Consider the following 23963-nt stretch of genomic DNA (forward strand, 5'->3'; position numbering starts at 1 on the left):
AACTCAATATCATGCTCAGAGCTGCAGACATGAGCAGATGGCTAATAGGGAGATAAAACAAATAATAACTTTCTCAAGGTATTGGTTGTATGCCAAGTAATGAAACTGTGTTTTCCTCCCTCCTCACCCCTCTCTACTTGCATGACTGATGTACATAATTTGGCTTCTAGCACTAAGCCCTGTACAACAATTTTGCAGAGCAGGGAGGGGTGAGGTAGGGAGGAGACCTGAATGCTGCAGCTCAGCACAACCTCAATGACACTTGCCGCTGTAAGGAAAGCATGACTTTTTTGTTATTTAACAGGCACAATGAACAGCTCAAGATCCTATACTTTTATGGGACACATTTGTATAAATGACCTATTTGACCTGTGCAGAGGTCAGCCTCAGCCTAATTAGGGTAAGTGACTACAGTAAAAACAGCACATTTTCAAGATTGTACAGTAAATATAGTAAAATAGAAAATTACAGGGAGGAAAAAAAATCTTAAAAGTGATACTTTGGAGGACAAAAATGTTTATAAATCAACTGGTGCCAGAGAGACAAATTTGTACCTCATGTCTTGTAAATTATTTAAAAAAACAAAAACAAAAAAACTCAAGCCTTCTAGTATTTATCAGCTGCCATATGCCAGGCTGTAGATTTTGGCTTTAAAACAACACCAGAACAGTGGTTCTGGCTGTTATATAGCCCAACAGAGCAAAAGCATGCATCTCTACCCAGTTGTCAATCAAACTTGACTTTTTCACTTCATTATAGTCTATGAAGCTATCCCAGTTGTGATCAATAACTTTTAATATGTCTGATGACACATCAAAAATTGTGTGCTTTTATTTTATTCTTGTTTAAAATGACTCTGTACCCACAATCTGCCCCCCCCCCCTAATTTTTCCTACTCATCACTCTAAACACATAAGTGCTGGATCGTCAAGGCACATGTGCAGTGTTCAGACAAGTGATGACTATGACAAATCCTGCCTGAGGCATTTTTAATGATGGGGAGGAGAGACACAGGGGAGTCACAGGCCTAGGGCACAGACACTCTAGACCACGCCAATTTGACACAGGGCTTCAAGTTTAAAAGTTCTTTTTAATAGGAAAATATTAGCTACACGTCAGAAGGAAAGTAGCCTAGATGGCAGATAGTTCATTTATGACACAACAACATTTGTATACACAAGGCATACATAAGAATATCCACATCATTTTTTTTAAATAATTATTGCTGCACTATATAAGCAAGAAACTTACCTGTGAGTTAACTGTATATATATATATATATATATATATATATATATATATATATATATATATATATATGCATATATACCAGTGTGTAAGCAAAAACTCTCCAAATTATGTAAGTGTATTTGTGAGAAGTAATTACTAGAGATGAAGACAAACAATAAAGCATGCTGTTTATTAAAACTGAGGTGGCCACAAATGATAGCCTTACAGCTGTACGCTCAGCACCTGCAGTGCACTTCACCTATATATAGATTACTGTGGAAATGGTTTACAGGGTGTTCTGGATTACTATTGAGCATGCTGTATGTTAATGTATATAATAAGCATCTTGCAATTACTTACAGAGCTGTTTTTCTTGCTTAGACAAAACATGTTGCTAAGGATACGTGCGCACATTACAAGATCTCTCTGCTCCTGTAGATGCATGTGGAGGTGGTGAAGGACGACAGGGAGGAGAATAAACCGGGACTCTAAAATAAGAATACATTTCATATTATTACACAGGTCAGCTCAATCATTCTGGAAGCAGAGCCTACCCAAACTAAGCATAGACTATAATGTTTTTTTTTCTAAATCTTTCGGCCTTTTTAAAAAACTTTTTTTAAATGGTCACTAACAGTAAACTTTTCAAACTGTTCTTTATGTATACAGAAGTAATGTAGCATTATTTCTAGGCATAATATAACTTGTACATAGTATCTTTGCTTGTTTTCCATCTGTACTCACTATCTGTAGTTTTCTTTTGTTCTTAAAGCATCAAGTCAATACTAGCTGCAATAATGTATTTCATACACTGGACACATACAGAACAGGAGATCCTCCTAGACTATATCTCAAGAGTAGGGAACCTTGTCTCTCCAGCTTTGGCAAAACTAGAAGTGCCATCATGCCTGGACAGCCAAAGTTAAAGCTTTGGCTGTCAAGGCATGGTGGGAATTTTAGTTTAGCAATCGCTGGAGAGCCAAGGTTCCCTACCCCTGCTCTATAGCATACCCTCAGAAGTAGCAGTAGGGTTGTAGAGAGCAATGTAAGCTGTGAATTAAGCATACAAAAAGAGTAAGTGGGGATTCAGCTCACCTAGATGTAATCTTCCTTGCAGCAATCACAAAGGGTGGAGGGTGCACGAATGTCCGGTGCTGGCCAGGCACTGATTACTGAACGTAGGTAAACAGGAGAAGTGGTGGATTCCGGCACTCTAGACGTGAAGCTAAAACTTAACTTTTAATAAATATGCATTAAAATCAGAAGATCCACCCCCTTGTATTATGACGTGGCTTCCGCACAATTGTATGCTCTATGTTTTTAACCAACCTTTTGCTCACAAGCAGTTAGACCATGATTAAGCGCAGTCGCGTGAAACGCGTTGGTCTGCTTAGCGACTTCTGATTTTAATGCATATTTATTAGAAGTTAAGTTTTAGCCTCACGTCTAGAGTGCCGGAATCCACCACTTCTCCTGTTTACCTACGTTCTGTGAATTAAGCAGTGGGGTGCAATATGGCACCCACTTCAAGCTGCTGGATTGTCTGTGTGTGTCTTCAGCCACTGTCCGTCCCCTCTCAATAGAATTCTATGGGAAGTCTGTAACCTGATCCCTCACTGAGCTGACAGTTCGTTTTATGTCTCGCAATGCATCAGGTGGTTCCTCTTATTACTTGTTTAACGGGAGCCTACATCCGCACTAGTGTTAGGGAAGAGAGTGTTTGCTTACTTGAGTCCAAGAGTAAGGCCTTTTGCTGCCCCCCCCCTTTTAGTTTTCGGATCATCAAAACAGTATCATCAAAACAGAGGGGTAAACAATGCAGTAATGTTTCTGTTGCACAGAGTACATGCAATTTTGGGGTCCACTCTAATAGCAATAACTAAACTGGAGGTGCAATATGTAGAGGTTTTTACAAAACTAAGGTTTAATGTGTACTGTAAAATGTTAACTATGTTCTATCAGTCCACAGTGGTGGGTGCCATCTGTATTGCAGTTGTATGCTAGGAGATGTAGCATGCATGTGTCTGCTGCAAACTAAGCAACTTATCAGGGAGGCATGCTTGCCGGTTGTTTGCCATTTGGCAACCTTTGAGAATGTACTAGAGCAAAGAATTCTTAAAGTGACACTTTCATCGCCTTTTTGCATTATGACTTCTCTACATGAAAACTGCAAAATTTACCCTTTACACCTGTGTAGAGAAGTCAGAATGCAAATTGTTCATAAGGCAGTTGAAAAACCAAGTTGTTAATGGGAAATATATAGGAAATCACTTGTATCAAGAGCTATGGGGGTGTACAACAATTACACAAATGTTAAACCTTTAAATCAACTGTATAATCCAATGTCATGACAAATTATCATAATACTATTGATGTTGTACCAACTGTGTATTGTATAGACTTGTCTGTATTATTAATGTATGGTGATTCCAATGTCAATTGTCTACTGTTATGATTCATGTCTTTGCTGTGCTGCTGTGATATTGAAATTTCCCTCAGGATGAATAAAATGTATTGTATTGTGCATCTTCCTTTATGCAAACAGGCAGGGATCTATGAATCAAGGCCAGGGACCATCCTGAAGACTCAGAGCCCTGTTCCTGGCTGAAGTCATAACAATGATCCCTTTGAAGTGCAGCCTCTTCCATGTATATACGTGAAGACAGCCTGAACAAGTTTTTTAAGGAGACGTTTGGCCTTATCAAAAATCTGACAGGTTGCAGATGCAAATATTGCTTACCTCTCCCGTTCCTGCAACGAGCAGCATGATCAGCCCGGGATCTCGGCCGGAAGGCATTTTCACATTTGATGATTTCAAGGGAAAAATGCCCATCCCGGCTAATGGAGAGTCCGCCCCAGTCACTGACTGGCTGGATGGCCAGTCCATCAGCCTGGTTGTGATATCGGCTCTGCTAGAGATCCCGGAGCCTGGTGGGGATTCCAGAGCAGCGATCAAGTGCTAGAGAGGCACATGGAGAAGTGAGTTGGTGTAGTTTTTTTTTTTTATCTTCCCCCTGGCCCTGATGTTAGAAAATGTTTTCCCCTGGCCAGACTTCTCCTTTAAATTGAGTGATGAGGGCGAGGAACCTGATAAATTGTGAAAAGGGCATTGTCCACCTCGTAAAAGTATACCACGCAGGGTGTATATCTATACAGTAGGATACTTCAGAGCCTTCAGTCAAATCAGCATCTTTTTCAGAAATAAACATCAAACAAATGCTAAAAACATAGATGTGGACAGGTCTTTACTCAGAGCTGAATTGTTGTCATATTGTTGGTTAGTAAATTACACTTGTATTTATTGTTTTCTTTAATTAAGAAATTATAAGATTTCTTTTCACTTTAGTAACTATGTGCCTATTGCCATAAGGATTACTGAACTAAAGCTAATTCTTTCTTGAAATTAAGGATTGCAACACACCTCAGTGCATATACAAAAGTATCTCAGCAATCAATGATTTCATTTAATTGAAAAGCAACATTAATCTGAGTTTGAGTAAGCAAACCCATTAAAGCCTTTAGACCAAACTCTTCCTGGAGAGCAAGGAAAACATAAAAACACAATAAAAAAATTACACCACAAATGAATGTAAAATGAAAAGGCCTATATGTGTTTGATACATTCCTATTGGCAGACAAAAATTAGTAACTTCTGTACTTTGTATTCCACTAGGGGTCATTAGAAAAAAAATATCTAAATATACAATCCAAATATAGATTCTCCCACCATCCCTCAACATCAACTAAAAATTAATAAAAAAGAAAAAGCTTTGTAATTATCATCTAGATTCCTAGACACCTAGATAATTGTGTGAAAATCTGTGTCCTAGGGGATGTACAATTATTGTCCTATATGTGGGCTAGACAAGTATTGTGGTGGTTTTAGTCTAACAGGAGGGTGATGCCACAGTGGAAGTACATGCTGTGTTTCATAACAGGGGCATGAACTGCGAACACGATCCTATTTTTTCCTCTATATTTAAAGGGAATCCGTCAGCTCCTGGGCACTACCTAAGGTGTTGACAGTGTGCTGTAGCTGGCAGCCCCCAGTGAGCATGGTGCCTTTTTGGTAATTTTCTGTGCAGTGGATTATGTACAATCTTATGTCTCCTACTGTCACAGAGCTGTTGTTCGCTCCACACTTGTCACGCATCCTCCTCCCTCTTCATGAATAATAAATGCTGCCCGGCCTTCTGCTCGCTCAGCTGTTAGATTGCAGATCAGTCCTCTGTAGGCAGGTTATGTCTTAAAGAATCTCGCCTCCCTAATGTGTTGGAGCTGTGGTCTAGGGGTAACTCACTTGTCTGGAGACCTGCAAGCAGTTCATTCTCTGGTTTGAATCCCCTGATGAAATTAAATATATGTCTTTTTTTCCTCATTATTTTATCATTTTTAAGGCTATGTTCACACACACAGTATTTTTGCTAAGTATTTTGGTCAGTATTTTGCAACCAAAACCAGAAGGGGATTGAAAACACTGAAAGGCTATGTTCACACACTGTTGAAATTGAGTGGATGGCTGTCATTTAATGGCAAATAATTATTTTTCTTTCTTTTTCTTTTTTTTTTAAACAACGTCCGATATTTGCCATTAAATGACGTCCATCTGCTCAATTTCAACAGTGTGAGAACATAGCCTTTCTGTGTTCTCAATCCACTTCTGGTTTTGGTTGCAAAATACTGACCAAAATACCGAGCAAAAATACTGTGTGAACATAGCCTTAAAAATGAGACAATAATGAGAAAAAAAAGACATCTATTTAATTTCCATCAGGGGATTCGAACCAGAGAATGAACTGCTGGCAGGTCTCTAGAGAGGTGAGTTACCCCTAGACCACAGCTCCAACATACTAGGTAGGCGAGATTCTTTAAGACATAACCTGCCTGCAGAGGACTGATCTGCAATCTAACAACTGAGCGAGCAGGAGGCCGGGCAGCATTGATTATTCATGAAGAGGGAGGAGGATACGTGACAAGTGTGGCATGAACAACTGCTCTATGAAAGTAGGAGACTCAGTGATTTTACATAAATCACTGCACGGAAAATTACCTAAAAGCACCATGCTTACTGGAAGCTGCCAGCTACAGCACACTGTCAACACCTTAGGTAGTGCCCGGGAGCTGACGGATTCCCTTTAAACAAATGCGATCCAAAAGTTGATGCACAATAATCAGGGCATATGAATAGGTGGCTAACCAGTCACCCTATTTAACCTGGCATATAAAAAAAGATGATACTCGGCTACACAAGAAGAATCGAGAAAATATATTGCACAACTGTCATTAGTCCACGGAAACTATAACATTAATTGTCAACCACAATGTTAGCAAATGGTTTAACTTGTATCCACTTAAACATGTTATCATAGCTTTACCAAAATAAAAGTGTAAAATAATTCCAAGAAACTGCTGCTCTTTGTAGCTTTTTATACCATTAAATATACAGAATGTGTATGACTGCTCTTACCAGGATTGCTATACAACTCGCTCTCCACTGTCTTTGCAATGCATTGAAGTTTGGTCTCCTGAAGGGAGTCATCCGCATGCATGATCGTTGGCAGACTGCCCAGTGTATCATGTACCAAGTTTGCCACTTCCCGAACATCAAATAGCTTCAGCAGCTCTGAGTATACAGCTGGGAAAGAATTCAGAAACACAGCCTGGAGAAGTGTGGAAAGACAAGAATATACTCAGGGGACAGTCTAATGATTAGAATCTCAGATTTATCACAGTAATAATCTTCACCTATGGAAAATGTGCAACAATCTTATTCTGTTCTGTATATAAAGCTCGTCTCCAGTTATAAAATATATACAAAAAATAAAAATTACAGTGGTTAGCACTGTAGCCTTGCAGAGGTGGGGTTTTGAGTTTAAATCCACCCAAGGATAACATCTACAAGGAGTTTGTATGTTCTCCCAGTGTTTGTGTAGGTTTTCGTCAGGTACTCAAGTTTCCTCCCATACTCCAAAACATACTGATAGCTTAATTTTTCCCTACTGAATATTCCACTGCTGTTCACGGTTTCCATTGAAATAGTAGTCTTAGGTTACCAGTAAAGTGTATTTAAATGCCTGATCTATTACTACTTTTGTAGAGTTTGAGATTCAGTTGCTGAATATAGGACTGTCATGTCTGAGACATATGGGCTGATCTTTAGTTTTCTCATGATTTGTGCAAAGTGTTTGCAAATTAATTAGGTGTTTACTAAACTCAAGGGCATTTACGCTTTCGGCATGTTTGAATATGCATACAATTTGGGTGACTGCATTATACAGGAGTTGATGGAATATACTGACAGTATTTATAAACTGATCATAAGCTATTAGTGCTATTTTTAATGGAAATAAAAGAAAAGCAGTAACCTGTGACTGAGACAAAGCACTTGTTCCTTTGCTTTCTTTGGATAGGAAGAAGCGAATTGACATCATAAGTTCTTGAATACTACATCGAAATTCTTCTTCATTTTGTCCACCAGTTGCAAATGAAAAAAGTTTCCTTGATTGAACAATATACTTAAAAATATATTCTTGAGCCTACAATACAAAAAGAACAAAAAAAATCATCATCAATGTACCGTAATAATGCTTTTTATAATAGTAAAAATGATCAGTAGGAGATTGTGCCATGCACGTGCCAAACAGTTGCAACATTCAGATAGCATGAATTATTTCATGTAGGATAATTTGTATTCAGGATTGGGTTTGTTTGACTACTACACCAGGCAGTAACCTAATACATGAAAGTGATGAGATAGTATAATGAACTGTTTTTGGGACCCAGCTCCTGCCTCTTCATGATTCTGGCTCCTGCAGTTATGAAAGTACAAAAGTAGGCCGATTGTCAATTATCACCACATCAAAGTGAAGCAGCATAAATCAGTAAAGAAAAGATGAACCCGTATGTAAATGAGAACAAAAGTAACTCTCATTCTCTGTTTCATTACCTTCAACACCTCCTGGATATGCTCCTGCCGTTCTGCTTCAATTATCCGGTCCACATACCATTTCAGCACTTTTATGAGGTCTCTGGAAAGTCAGAAGATAACGTATACATGTGTGTTATTTTATTGTAAACATGGGCAAAGTAAATACTAAAAAGAAGAAAGAAAACACTAGCGCCATAGCCAAGAGGCACAACTTCTTTTTCTACCTAATCTATATGGCTACAAAAAAAGTTTAGCCACACAGGTATATTAAGTGTTCAATTAAAGTAACACTGACACAATATTATTATAAGTGCTTGAGATAGTTTGTACATGACACAGATTTGCTCTCTCTAAAAGGCCCTATTACACGGAACGATTACAGGCGATAATCGTTCCATGTAATAGAAGGCAACGATCAGCCGACAAACAATATTCAACACTGTTGAAAGACAAACGACTCATACAGCACCGATCTGATGCCGACGTTCCGTAGAACAGGAGCTGCAACAGCAAACCTCTGCTTTATGCTATGGGCTGCCTGGACGATGTAGCGATCACCCGGGCAGCCCCCCCGGCTCTCACCAGCTTGCTGCTGCCGCGCTTAGTAGCGGCGGCCACGAGTGGGGAATGAGGAGCAAACAAGCGCTGACAGTGCTCATTTGCTCCTCATAGTCGCCCTGTGGAATAGGGGCTTTAGATTACAGACCCATGATATGTACTTTTCTCTATAAGCCTACACTAGTCTTACAATCTAAATGTCCTTAGTAACCAATGACAGTTTGGCTTTCACTTCTAAGGCTGGGTTCACACTACGTATATTTCAGTCAGTATTGTGGTCCTCATATTGCAACCAAAACCAGGAGTGGATTAAAAACACAGAAAGGATCTGTTCACACAATGTTGAAATTGGATGGCCGCCATTTAATGGCAAATAATTTCTGTTATTTTAAAACAACGGCTGTTATATTGAAATAATTACAGTTATTTACTGTTATATGGCGGCCATCCACTCAATTTCAACATTGTGTGAACAGATCCTTTCTGTGTTTTTAATCCACTCCTGGTTTTGGTTGCAATATGAGGACCACAATACTGACTGAAATATACGTAGTGTGAACCCAGCCTCAAACTGCATTGAAACAATGCTGGACTATGTGGCTATATACAATTGAAATTAATTTTATCCATACAACAATTTACAACTCTTATCTCAAATTGGTATGTTACATTGAAAGACAAAAAGGTACTGACAATCCTCCTTCTGTAAAAAATGTGTACTGCATGTATGCTATAGAAAAAAAGAAATTCCTATTTTATAATGTACCTGTAAGCAAGGGCACCTGAAAAATGTCCTTCTATGTAAGTGTCCATTACGGGTTTAAAGTGCTGGAATTTACTGTCTTGTAGTAGATTTATTATATGAACCTGAAAACACAAAACATTATTAGAAAAAAATGTAAAGTACTAAAATGGCTTTAATACTTCTTAGATTAAATTTGCTAATACTGTTTAGGGCACTTACCAAACAATCAAAGACTTTTGAGCTGTACTTCTGGGAACTTTCATTTAAAATGCCAAATAATGTGTCCAGTGTATCCTGCAGAAACTGGGAATAGGGAAAATTGTTGGTTTAGCTTAGTAAGGTATACTATACTGTAAGGTATACTATACTATACTTTACCTACACTAGGCAGCTTACCTTTACAATTTCTGAACCATCAATTTCCTTTAATTTAGACAATGAGCCTGGGATCTTATCAGGGTGCATTCTCCATTTAAGCAGATCCAGCATGTCCCCTAAGAAGTAATAATGAACATATACACAATAATGTGCTAGAATAATATCTAACTTTCAGATTTAGGCATAAAAAAGTTCCGTGCAAATAAACACTGGAATTGTGGTTAGAAAGATGCCTGGGTGTAAGGAATGTTTTAGATTCTTAAAAGGGTATTCCTGGAAGATAAAGTTGTCTATATTCTGTTAAGGCTGTTGTAAAAACTAAAAACAAAAAGTTATACAAACCTACCCTGGTCCCCTACAGTAACCATTGTCACTCCTACCCCCTACCTGCTGCTTGTCTCTTCTCTTTGCTTCCCAGAAAATGCGCTGGAGGAGGAGTTGGCAAAGTAATGTCTTGCCTCAACCAGTAATAGGCTGAACAGGCAGGTCCTGCTTCATCACATTGTCTCAGCAGCAGAGAGAGAAAATGAGTGGGGGTAGGAACTGTAAGGAACTGCAACAGGAGCAGAGTAGGTAGGTAAAGTTTTTTGTTTTTTTTTTGTAACAACATCTCCAGCACCACACATTTACTGTACATTGTTTTGTTTACTTTAAAGTCATCTAATGTATCCTTTAATCTGAAGACTGAACCTTGAACTATTCTCACACATAGCATTTTGGTTAGTATTTCAGACAGTCAAAAAACACAGAAAAGGTGCAAATCTTTCAATGATACTTTTCCTGGTTTTAGCTAGAAATACTGACCAAAATATTATGTCTGACCAACGACCAAGCCATTTTTCAAATCTGACATGTCTTACTTTATGTGCTAATAACTTTGTAATGCTTTAACTCAAACAAGTGATTCTGAAATTGTTTTTCATGACACATTGTACTTTATGTTAAAGGAGAAGTCCAGTGAAAAATTTTATTTAAGTATTGTATTGCCCCCCAAAAGTTATACAAATCACCAATATACACTTTTTTTTACGGGAAATGCTTATAAAGTGCTTTTTCCCCTGCACTTACTACTGCATCAAGGCTTCACTTCCTGGATAACATGGTGATGTCACGACCCGACTCCCAGAGCTGTGCGGGCTGTGGCTGCTGGAGAGGATGATGGCAGAGGGATGCTCAGTGTCCCCCCAGTGCCCTGTGTCCCCCCTCCGTGTCCCCCTGCCATAATCCTTTCCAGCAGCAACAGCCCGCACAACTCTAGGAGTCGGGTCGTGACATCACCATTTTATCCAGGAAGTGAAGCCTTGATGCAGTATTAAGTGCAGGGAAAAAAGCACTTTATAAGCATTTCCTGTAAGTCTATATTGGTGATTTGTATAACTTTTAGGGGGGCAATACAATACTTTAATAAAAAAAAAAATTGCTGGACTTTTCCTTTAATGATAAATATTGGTCGCCAGCTTTAATGATCATAAGTGAAAAAATGTGCATTTTTCAAAGTCTGCCATTCTTTTTTTAAAAAAAAAAAAAGATAGTCATGGCACATACATGTGCTAATAATTTCCAGTTACAATATCTCTACTTCATGTAGACATCATTTGGTACATGTAATTTTACTTTATAGTGGGGAATTTAGTGATATAACAATTTCCAAAATCCATTTACTAAGAAAACTGTTCATTTCTTAAATGGATTTGAGAAGCCTGTATGTTAGGAACCCCATTACGAAAATTGCACCCCTCAAAGAATTCACAGCACTTTATAGGAACTTAGGTGATTAATGCTTCAGGTGGGTCACATGAATTTAAGCAAAGTGAAGGTGAAATTTTAAAAACAACTTTTTTTTAAATATTTTTACATTTTATTCTATTTGTAACACAGCAGGTATTAACCGAACGCCTCTTAGTTAATTTAGCCTGGAAATGGGGGCAGGGCTTTTTTAAGACTGGCATACTCATACACCAGTCTTAATAAATGTCCCCCAAAGTGAGTATTTGACCCCACACCCACAAGTGTTTTCCGGAGCTCAATGCTCAGGAAAATCAGATGTTGTAAAACAAAAACTGCAATTTTTCCAAATATGCCATTTCAGTGCATCATATGTTGCACCCCTCTAGTGCCACCAGGTTACAGTGGTCAGACCCACAACAGTTACTTGTCATCTATTCTGTGGAAAAGTCAGGGAAAAACCTTGGGGGGGGGGGGCCTTTGTCAAATATACTATATATACCCCCACCACTGCCACCTTTCGACAGAGTTGTATTTTTGTTTTGTTTTTGCAGGATGAGCTGTACTTTTTGTTAATACCAAATTTGCAACACAGGTGATGTTTTAATCATTTTTATTCTACATTATTTTGGAGTTAAGGTAAGGAGTGTTTTTCCTTTCTTCTGGTGTTCACTAAGTAATACTAATACTAATTTTGTTTATGGTTCAGGGAAGAAAAAGAGTGCTGCACCTCACACCTATGGCTGATACTAGTACCTCTCGGCTGCATAAAAAACATCAGAATTCTGTATGTGAATTGATCAAGCCACACTGCCCCATGTACCTCGTGCAGGTATCTGATACACATGGGTCCCTACACGAAGTCCACACTGTGCCAGTCAGCGACCACCACCCCCGCAGGCTTTATATGGCTTTATTGGCAAAGGGGCAATTCGTTTTTTCTACACTTTTTTTTTTCTAAAACATTTGTTTTCTTCTTTTTTTGTCCCCTTAGGGGACTTAAAGGGGTAGTGCGGCGCTCAGCAATTATTCACAGAATAACACACATTACAAAGTTATACAACTTTGTAGTGTATGTTACGTCTGTGAATGGCCCCCTTCCCGTGTCCCACCACCCCTGCCCGTTTAGCCGGAAGTGTGGTGCATTATACATACCTGACGTGTGTCGACCCCCGTCTCCGATCTTCAGACAATGACGTCCTCTTCGGGCGGGCGGCCAAACACCTCCGACTGTCCCTAGTGCCGGCCGCCCTCTGCAGCGTCATCAGATGCTCAGCCGCGATTGGCTGAGCATAACTGTGCTCAGGCAATCGCGGCTATGCACAGTCATGACGCGGCAGAGGGGGGCCAGCATCAGGGATGGCAGGAGCTGTTCGGCCGGCCTCCAGAAGATGACGTCTTGGCACAAGATGGCGGACGGCGCAATGCAGATCAGGTATGTAAAATGCACCACACTTCCGGGTACACGGGCATGGGTGGTGGGACACGGGGAAGGGGGCCATTCACAGACATAACATACATTACAAAGTTGTATAACTTTGTAATGTGTGTTATTCTGTGAATAATTGCCGAGCGCCGCACTACCCCTTTAACAATGCTTGTTAAACTTGTTTTACTTTTTTGTATTCTTCTGTAGCTGACAGATATGGAGGCCATGAGTTGGCCTCCGGCTGCCCTGGCCTGCATCAGGACCCCACAATCACACTGCAGAGGTCCCAATGGGTGACAGGGGTAGCTCCCTCCTCCTGTCAATCCTATAGATGCGAGTGGCTATAAATCGCCATGACAACAGTGTACATCATGGTGCATTAATACACTGCACACCATGATGAACCAGTATGTCAGAGTGCCTTAATGGATTGAAGTCCAGACTACCAGCTGACTTCATATCACAGACTGAAATGCATGTAAATAATGGCCTAGAATAACTTAAATTGTCTAAATTTTAGTCAGTGTAAATCCAGGTCTGTGTGGTTGATGCAGAGGTCATGCGGTACCGCAATTACAGCTTTTTCACCAGGCACTATGGCCTCTATACGCCTTAAAATGATGGGTTGTGTGTCCTTGACCCAATACAGCCAGAGTGCTTCTCAGTGCTTCTCCTTCACATAAGGCAGTTTATTTAATATGTGCTAATATTGTATAACATTATTTGGCTGACTGTTCAGACTACATGTCTATTACACCGCTGTTCGTGCAACTTGCGAGCTGTATTTATTACTTGTCCCTACATTGGGGCTAACAATGTATCATAGGCTTTTTAACTAAGGCTGGGTTCACACTGTTTTTGCAATCTGTTTTTGCAAAAAAAGAAAAAAAAATGGATGGAAAAACAGATGCAATTTTGAGCATTCGTTTTGATGTTTTTCCTCTGATTTCCATAAAAAAAACCTTTTTCTTAATGTAAACATAAGTGTACTTCACCTTGTTTTTGTGTACGTTAAAAAAACTGATGCATTTTGATCCTTTTTTTCAACGATGGAAGTCAATAGAAAACAGATCAAAACGGATGCACACAATTGCATCTGTTTTTCCATCCTTTTTTTTTTTTTTTAAACAGATGGAAAAAAGGGATTGTGAAGACATAGTGTAAACCCAGCCTTACCAACATTTTTCACTAGGGTTATTCTTACAGTCTGATTAGATTTGTATATGGATTTGTCTGTTAAGCACTGTCGCCTACATTGTGTGTGTATTGTATCTCATTGACAAATTAACTAACCAGACGGATATTTCTCATATTTTAAGTTCATCGGAAACATATGATCCCTGATGAACCTCTAAAACAATAGACAGGAAATTAGTAAGAATGTAAAAAAATCTGATATTTTTATAAGCAAGGATACCTAAATATTCCTTGCAAAAATGATAGCATTTGTTTGTCTCCCTGCACATTTGGGTCGAGTTTCCTTGTGTGTCACCTTTATGTTATTTTGTGTACTCGCTTGGAGGAAGGGACAGTCATCGTGGTTGGGGTATCCCCAAAAGGCAGAGTGAGTTCACATCTACCTAACCTACAGTGCACTCTTCCCTTCCTCTTTTTCCCACAAGACTTTTGAGTCACTTGTTTATTATTTATGGTGCCCTGTTGAGTTCAGAGTCGGGCTATATTTAATCATGATATATTAAATGTTATGTCTTATCGTATTCTATGGTGGTCAAATATTCAGTGAATTCAGTCTTGCATTCAGACTAATGGGTGAGAATCCATTTAGGGTTGGAGATACCCACACTCCGCTTTAGGAGCTAAAGTTAAAGTTGGCAATTTTAGCACCAGAATTTAAGTAAAGCAATTAAACAGCCTTTGGGGAGAAATAATGTTAATTAACACAATAAAAGGGTTGTAATCTTAAATAATAACTTTTGCAGTTAGTTTATATGACTGATCCAATGGGCACCTAATGAACTTTGGAGATTTGGTGGCAAGGACAGTACTGAATTCCGTGCTATTCTTCTCAACTAAAAGTAGTGGGTTCACAAATTATGTTCCACAATGGCAGCCTTGTCTTTTTTTTTGGTTTGTTTGTTTGTTTTGTTGGGGGGTGCCCTGGACCTGGAATTGATAAGAACCGATACAACATTTGTTCTTAGCCAAAAGGCCAAGCAGCGATTCGTTACTCTAATCTATCAGGTAACCATTATACATTTGCCTTGTTCTCTACCATTGTACACTAAGCTGAATACTGTTTACGCAAATAGTGAATTACATGAGAGGGTTATGTATTTAGTTTATCTTCACAGACAGATACTGTACCCTGAGGAATAACTAAACGTTTTCTTTGCCTTTTTAATTGGGATATGTATCACAATACCGCACTGCAGATTGACACTCAGAATCTATACTCTTGATAATATTTTATAAATGAAGGAAGAATACGCATTAAATATTCTTGAAATCTTAATGTTTGTTATGCGAATACTACTACTTTTTGACTGAGAACGCTGCAGTAGCTGTCATAGGCAATAACTTCAGTATGTTTCTAAGGTAACAGGAAAACACACCTCTGAGTCGTGCATAAAAACTGTCTGTACTGTCAGGCCTGCAGAAGCAGGAAAGCCTTGATCACAACACTACAAAGCCATATAAAGGAGACGCTAGCATGGCAGGAAAGTTAATATTTGATTAAACATTTCGCTAATTCCATACCGTTTTGTGTTAGCTTAGTTGAACAAAGGAATGAGGTTATCCAAAAAGACTCTTTTGTATTTTTAACAGCTTGATTATTATTTCCATGTAGATTTCCTTTCGAAAATGGGAGTTTGAGGTAGCGACAGGAATCTTGGAAAACGGTGTTCTCTTCACACTGTAACAAGCAACAACAAAGTAAAATAGCTCCCTATGTCTACTCTCATAGTAATGCAGTTCTTCAGGGCATAATAAATTTATGCTGGCATAAAAAAAAATAGTAATAATAATCTAATGCATTTTTAATAGAATTCCTTCCCCTGACAGGAGAAGGGAACAAAAAGATGTGAAATGTTTGAGAATAATACAATTACAGTGTAGGTATTGTCAAGGTTTCCAAAAACATGGCCGCTTTTCTCCAGAAACAGCACCACTCTTGTCCTCAGTTTGGCTATGATTTTACAGCTCAGTTCCAATAAAGTGAATGGAGCTGGATTGGTATACCACACACGCAACCTGAGGACAGGGGTGGTGCTTTTTTGAAAGAAAGCAGCTGAGTTTTTTTTTTCTAATCCTTAATAACCCCTTTAATAGCTATAACATCTAAAGGTTCATAATACTGTGTTAGAAACATGTTGTCCTCTATTGTTGTCCAGCGCAAATCTTTTTCTTTTAAATCAACTGATATCAGATTACATCTATTAAAAAATCTCAAGTGTTCCCAATCTTATTAACACCTATATATTATGCAGGAAGCGTTGGTTTATTTTCAGTCTGAAACAGTGCTCTCTGCTGACATCTCTGGCTGAGACAGGAATTCTGTCTCCGTTTTCTGAGAATCCCCACAGAAAACCTCTCCTGCTCTGGACAGTTCCTGTCTCGGCCAGAGATGTCAACAGAGAGCACTGTGTCAGAGTTAAAAAAAAAAAAAAAAAACACTTCATGCAGGACATACAGCAGCTGATAAGTATGGGAAGACTTTTTAATAGAAGTAAATTACAAATCTATATTACTTCCTGACACCAGTTGATTTAAAAGAAAAAGATTTTCACTAGACAACCCCTTTAACCAGCTGCACACATATATCTGAAAAGTACATAGGAGCTTCTTAATATTATTCACCTAATTGTCTAAACCTTGTTGTTAATGTAATTATTTTGTAGAACAGCTAGAAGACGACAGATGACCCAGTATTATTTCATGGTAAAAAAAAAAAAGAACTTCGAGTACATTTGGGTTTGTCCAAACCCGAACGTACTCCAAGTTCATTCATGTCTAGTAAACACATTTTTTTTTCTAAAACAGACGTGAGAGGAGTTTGGTCCTTTTTAACAATAATACTTTCCCTCTTTAGACGGATTGCCCCTAAATGACAAGCTTTTTCCTTATACCATAGATAAATTACAGTTTCAAAATGATCTTCTTTCTCCTGCTGTGAAGGACAGAGAAATCTCCTGCTGTGGAGGACACAGCTATTACATAGCTGTCTGTTTTCTTTAATGTTAACAATGTAACCATTGCACAGATAAAAAAAAAAAATTCTTTAAAGGGTAGAAATCACCCTTTGTCACAAGTTGGTTGGGGTCTGGGTTGCAATCACATCAGTGATTGTTAAAACAAAAGGGAAGATGGCCAAGGGTGAGAGCTGTGCCCATTTGTTCCCGATTGGCTTTGTATGGACTCTAGCAGGCCCGGACTGGTAATCTGGCAAGCCGGGCAAATGCCCGCTGGGCTGGCCAGATTACCAGTCCGTGGGCCGCCCGGGCTGCATCAAAAAAAAAAATCACCGCCGCGCCCCGTTTCTCTTCCCCGTCCGCTTCTGCCCGCTCCGGTCACTGCAGCCCGCTCGGCCCGCCCCTGACGTGCGGCGCTAATCCAATCAACGTGGGGCCGCTGCGGCCGGCCGTGGAACGCGTGTTACGTGCACCGCAGCGGCCCCACGCTGCTTTACGTTGATTGGATTAGCGGCGCACGTCAGGGGCGGGCCGAGCGGGCTGCAGTGACTGTAGCGGGCAGAGGCTGTGATCCGGTGAGAGGAGGCGGGCCGAGCTGGCTGCGGTGACCGGAGCGGGCAGAGGCGGGCTCCGGTGACAGGATGCGGACCGAGCGGGCTGCGGTGACCGGAGCGGGCAGAGGCGGGCTCCGGTGACAGGAGGCGGACCGAGCGGGCTGTGGTGATAGGAGGTAACAGGAGCGGGCTGCAGAGACCGGGGACCATCTATAAAGGAGGGGGGAGAAGAGAGAGGGGGGCCATCTATAAAGGAGGGGGGAGAAGAGAGAGGGGGGCCATCTATAAAGGAGGGGGGAGAAGAGAGAGGGGGGCCATCTATAAAGGAGGGGGGAGAAGAGAGAGGGGGGCCATCTATAAAGGAGGGGGGAGAAGAGAGAGGGGGGCCATCTATAAAGTAGGGGGGAGAAGAGAGAGGGGGGCCATCTATAAAGGAGAGGGGAGAAGAGAGAGGGGGCCATCTATAAAGGAGGGGGGAGAAGAGAGAGGGGGGCCATCTATAAAGGAGGGGGAGAAGAGAGAGGGGGGCCATCTATAAAGGAGGGGGGAGAAGAGAGAGGGGGCCATCTATAAAGTAGGGGGGAGAAGAGAGAGGGGGCCATCTATAAAGGAGGGGGGAGAAGAGAGAGGGGGCCATCTATAAAGGAGGGGGGAGAAGAGAGAGGGGGCCATCTATAAAGGAGGGGGGAGAAGAGAGAGGGGGCCATCTATAAAGGAGGGGGGAGAAGAGAGAGGGGGGCATCTACAACAGAGGGGGGCATCTATAAGGGAGGGGGAGAAGAGAGAGGGGGCCATCTATAAAGGAGGGGGGAGAAGAGAGAGGGGGCCATCTATAAAGGAGGGGGGAGAAGAGAGAGGGGGCCATCTATAAAGGAGGGGGGAAAAGAGAGAGGGGGCATCTATAACAGAGGGGGCCATCTATAAGAGAGGGGGGATAAGAGAGGGGGCCATCTATAAGGGGGCTACATAGAGGGATGCATATACAATAAGGGGGTCACATAAAGTCAGCCTACCCACTAAATGAGGGTGTAAAGGGGACAGTACAGATGTGCAGTTAGTATAGAGATGAGGATGGTGTCAGAGTGAGGAGCCTAATATGTCTGTCTGCGGTGACATTAGTCAGTATGCGGTGGGATTAGTCAGTATGCGGTGGGATTAGTCAGTGTGTGGTGGTATTAGTATGTGGAGGTGTCAGTCAGTATGCTGTGATATTAGTTAGTATGTGGTGGTATTAGTTAGTATGCGGTGACATTAGTCAGTATGCGGTGGTATTAGTCAGTATGCAGTGGTATTAGTCAGTATGCAGTGGTATTAGTCAGTATGCGGTGGTATTAGTTAGTATGTGGTTGTATTAGTCAGTATGCGGTTGCATTAGTCAGTATGCGGTGGTATTAATCAGTATGTGGTGGTATTAGTCAGTGTGTGGTGGTATTAGTCAGTATGTGGTGGTGGTGTTAAACTGAGCACAGTGACCGGGCCAGAAGCAGTCTGTCTCTGTACACTGTGTAGTGGTGATGACCTGTAACTGCAGCTCAGCTACATAGTACAGAGACAGAAGCTTCTGACCCCATTTACTGTGTTATTATCTGTAATTCCAGTCATGGCCGTGATGATACATGTAGCCGTGCTGCACTCACAACATCCTCTCATAACTTATCACCGCACGGTGAGTGGGCCTGTGTGCTCGGAAATGCCAGGGCTGATTTTTAGTCCCAGTCCGGCCCTGGACTCTAGAGACATCCTATAAATCCGTACACTCAGCCTTGAAATCCTGTGAGGAGCAGACTCCCATTGGTCAAATGTTCTGACATGTCACAAGTGTTTTTTTTTTGTTTGTTTTTTAAAGTGACTCTGTACCAACAATCTGTCCACCCCAAACAACTTGTACCTCCGGATAGCCGCTTTTAATCCAAGATCTGTCCTGCTGTCCGTTCGGCAGGTGATGCAGTTATTGTTCTAAAAAACAACTTTTAAACTTGCAGCCCCATGCCAAACTGGCGTGGCCTAAAGTGACCGTGCATTAGGCTGGCACAACTTCTCTGTCCCTCCTTCCCACCCTCCTCATCATTAGGATTGCTCCAGGCAGATTGTCTTCTATTCCTAACCTGTGTCAGCACAGCACATGGGCTGGATCGTTAAGGCACCTGTGCAGTGTTCACTGCAAATGAATAGGAAAAATCCTGCCAGTGGCATTTTTAATAATGAAAAGAGTGAGGAGGAGGGCCGGAGGGGTGGTGCAAAGTTAGGGCACAGATACTCTAGGCCACGGCAGTTTGACACAGGGCTGCAAGTTTAAAAGTTTATTTTTAGGACAATAACTGCATCACCTGCTGAACGGACCCCAGGACAGATTTTGGATTAAAAGCAGCTATCCGAAGGTACAAGAGATTGTGGGTACAGAGTCGCTTTAAATTATAGGTATCCTTTAATAGGAGCACACAAAGATAACCTCTTAGAATCATGAAAGGTTAAGGCTTGTAATGCACTAGACACATTTAAACCTTTTACACCTATAAAGTAAACATTTTGAGTTTAACATAAGTGATAGGCATTGTTAATCTACCTTGTGTACAATGAGTTCATGAGTGCCATCTGGAAATGTTCGGCCATCTTCTTGCATTAGTGAAATGAATGAAAAGCCAAACAATTTTTTCTCACCCTTCTCCTTTGCTACATAGAAGAAAAAGCACACATTTTATATAGCATTACATGGGAAGTAATTTAAGTTAAGTTCTTGAATTAAAAGTAGGAATCTTTTTTGTTCTTTTAATAAAGTAACTATCATTCTGCGGCAGAATACATATTTAAACTTAAAGCGATCAGTATTTGGAATTGCAACTACAGCAGTTCCATAAACTTTACAAGTGTACTGAGATTTCAGCATCTAGATTACTGCTTACTTTATCAGTGGGCTACAGACGCTGGGAAGTTGAAACAGGTATCCTGACAGGTTAAAATGGGGGGGGGGGGGCAGTTTCGCCATGTAAGATAAGGTAGAACTAATGACATATTGTTTCTGTATTCTGTCGGTCAGTACAATAACATTGATACCCTGCTGGATATAGCTTTTGTTTTATCTTACCATTATTAAAAAATACATATGCTTAAAATTGTTATATTACTTATAACTTTATTTTTAGTCTATAGGGCTATATGAGGGCTTATTTTGGCACTTTGATCTTTAGCTTTTACTGGTACTAAATTGATTCAGATGGGACTTATAATTCCTTTTTTTTTTTTTTTTTTTTTTTTTTTTAAATCCTACAAAATAATTTAACCACAAATCTGAAAGTTAGGTTCTTTTCTGTTTATGCCTTTTACGATTCACGATCAACAACACATTAGTAACAGTTCAGACAATTCTACACATGCCGTATTGGTTAATTTCTTACATTATTTTGTAATTTGAAAAATAGGAAATAAGGGTTATTCGAAATATTATTAGGGGGATGTTTTTTTTTAATACATATTTTTTAAAACTTTTTTTTATCCAATACGCATTCAATGCAATTCATTGCTAATACAATGCATTTCTTACATTTTTCTGTGATCTGCTAGCACAGCCTGCTTATGGCAGACTGTATATGCAAATTAGTCACAGCAGCCACAGAGGCCTTCAAAAGGCACCTGGCTACTGTAACAATGGCCAAACTCTCTTGCAACAATAGCTGATCCAACTCCTATACTACCAAAGATGTGCATTAAAAAGTTAAAGAACCAACATTATTGTGGTTGCTGATGTTAGTCAATATCCGTGAGTGCCAGCTGTAGATAACAGCCGGTACCCGTTGTGTAAGGAGCATGCTTAGCTCTTGAACCAGCTCCATACTTTCCCTTCATGTCGCTGATATAAAGAGTTAAAAAAAATTACAATCTTTTTTAATAAAATAAAAGTAAACAAAACACTAAAAAAAAATTATCTAACTGAAAAAGAAAAAGTAAGATTTGTAGAGATTCATCCAACATCAAAAAGCTCAATTAATTCCCTTGGTATTCACTGTCATATTTAAATAAAATATGAATATGTCCAAATGAACGAACACTACATTTTCAGTTTGAATAGCTAAATTCCATACACTATAGTTATTTTTATAGATAGATCTTGGATACAGAGATGTAACACGGTAATCTTACTTGAACAATGCCGGAATTCAAATCGGATATGTGCTCCTCTAAATTTATCCACAGGTATAGGAAGCTTTAGTAATTCGGCCCATCTAGGGCTGTTGTTGTGATATAATACAAATGAATGATACTCATGAGCAGCTGGTTCCCCTGAACCAAAAGATATATAATCCTATAGAAAAAAGAAAATGTGAACATCTTACTTAAAAGTTTAACAAATATGGCGATTTAAAGCAGCCATATAAGCAGGAACATCTTAGCGCGACTCCGTACCCACAATCTGACCACCCCAAACCACTTGTACCTTCAGATAGCTGCTTTTAATCCAAGATCTATCATGCGGTCCATTCGGCAGGGGATGCAGTTATTGTCATGAAAACAACTTTTAATCCGGCAGCGCTGTGTCTAGCGGCCGGGGCTTACATTTGTATATGCATTAGGCTGCCACACCCTCTCTGTACTTCCTCCACACCCTCGTCATCATTAGGAATACTCCAGGCAGATTGCTTCCTATTCCCCACCTGTGGCAGCCCGGCACATGGGCTGGATCGTTAATGAGGAGGGTGGGGAGGAAGGACATAGAGGTAGTGCCAGCCTAATGCATATACAAATGTAAGCCCTGGCCATTAGACACAGCGCTGCTGGATTAAAAGCTTTTTTTAGGACAATAACTGCATCCCCTGCCGAACGGACCCCAGGACAGATCTTGGATTAAAAGCAGCTACCTGAAGGTACAAGTGGTTTGGGGGGGACAGATTGTGGGTACGGAGTCGCTTTAATCAAAAAGATTATTGAGGAATTGCATACATGGTGCTACAGCCTATTCCCATTTTCACAGAATTCCAAACTCAAGGAGTTTCTAGCACATTCTCAGGACATGTGATAAACATGTGATACATGTGGATGTCACTTCTGAGATCTGCACCTAAATGGAGAACGGGGTCCCCTAAGGGGACAATGCACCTGGATACAACGGACAACATATCAGGTGGGTTGGGTGGCCCTTTCTTCATACCACAGACCTGCATCTAACAGACACTTATGGCATATCCTGTGCTGACAACCAACTTAGAGTATGTGTCCTTTATTTGTTTAATTTTACATTAACTTTTTGCATGCTGGAAATGTTAAAAATTCTTGTCAGAGAGTTCACTATGCAAATAATTCTTATAAGTATGCAGCAATTTAAATGAAATAGAATTGAGTTTATGCATATTACATAGATTAAAGGGTTTATCCAGCGTTTTTAAAAACATGGCTCCTTTTGCCCCGCTCTTGTCTCCAGGTGAGGTGTGGTTTGCAATTCAGCTCCATTTACTTTATTGGAACTGAGTTTCAAACCCCACCCAAACACAAAAGCGGGGCAAAAGTGGCCATGTTTTTGTAGCGCTGGATAACCCCTTTAAGTCAAGGGAGAAACAGGAGCTACTAATACAACTGGTACTCCTGTTTTCATCACTTGTGATTTTGTCCCTTTAATGTTAATTAAATTAGTACTCATAATACAAGCCACATGGTTTTCATTGCTTGGGCTTAGAGACAAACTTTACTGGAATTCATTAGCATTTTAACAGTTTAAAGGGATCGTAAAGCACTAACAACCAGCGAAGCAAAGAATTACTAGAATCCAAAGCTATACATTACAGTGAATAAATACAACATACAAGAATAGGTTAGCGATTGCTTCTCCAGCTGATTTCTGTGTCTTTGAGAAATAGAAATGAACTGATCCATTTAGGCCCCTACTGATTTTATTGGGGTTTTATCTGCCTCTGTGTGTTTTGTTCTTTTAAATGAGGTAAAAAAAAAAATCTGGTTTGTATTTTTTTTTTTTATATTTAAATCAATGATAATGGATGTAACAGTTCAGGTTACATTCATTTACCATCTGTCATAATTCTCAGAAGAAGAGGAAAAAATGGTTCTTGTTAGAAACAAATGTGAAAACCGTAGCAAACTAATCAAAAATGGATCACGTAAAAAACAGACACTATATTGACCTCCATTTGCACTTTCATTTTGGGGACTTGATCATGTATCTGAATGGATCCATTGAGACCGGATCACAGACACAGATGTGAACCTAGCCTTACATTAATTTATTCAGTATCCACTATCATCTCATATTTAAAAGGACCTA

The 23963-nt window shown here is 40.1% G+C and overlaps 1 protein-coding gene across 1 annotated transcript in view; it reads right to left on the reverse strand.

Annotated features, from left to right (window-relative positions):
* Positions 1-23963, reverse strand: part of DOCK4 (dedicator of cytokinesis 4) — a 271626-nt gene that overhangs the window by 112218 nt on the left and 135445 nt on the right. Inside the window, exons 15-24 of the mRNA XM_069976155.1 lie at positions 21833-21995; positions 20262-20368; positions 15712-15868; positions 9858-9955; positions 9681-9764; positions 9483-9583; positions 8177-8258; positions 7596-7766; positions 6698-6890; positions 1591-1718 (exon numbers count right to left, since the gene is read on the reverse strand). Of these exons, the coding sequence (XP_069832256.1) occupies positions 1591-1718; positions 6698-6890; positions 7596-7766; positions 8177-8258; positions 9483-9583; positions 9681-9764; positions 9858-9955; positions 15712-15868; positions 20262-20368; positions 21833-21995 (1284 nt within the window). The remainder of the gene's footprint in view (positions 1-1590; positions 1719-6697; positions 6891-7595; positions 7767-8176; positions 8259-9482; positions 9584-9680; positions 9765-9857; positions 9956-15711; positions 15869-20261; positions 20369-21832; positions 21996-23963) is intronic.

Source organism: Dendropsophus ebraccatus, chromosome 1 (genome assembly GCF_027789765.1).
Source record: "Dendropsophus ebraccatus isolate aDenEbr1 chromosome 1, aDenEbr1.pat, whole genome shotgun sequence".
NCBI lineage: Eukaryota > Metazoa > Chordata > Amphibia > Anura > Hylidae > Dendropsophus > Dendropsophus ebraccatus.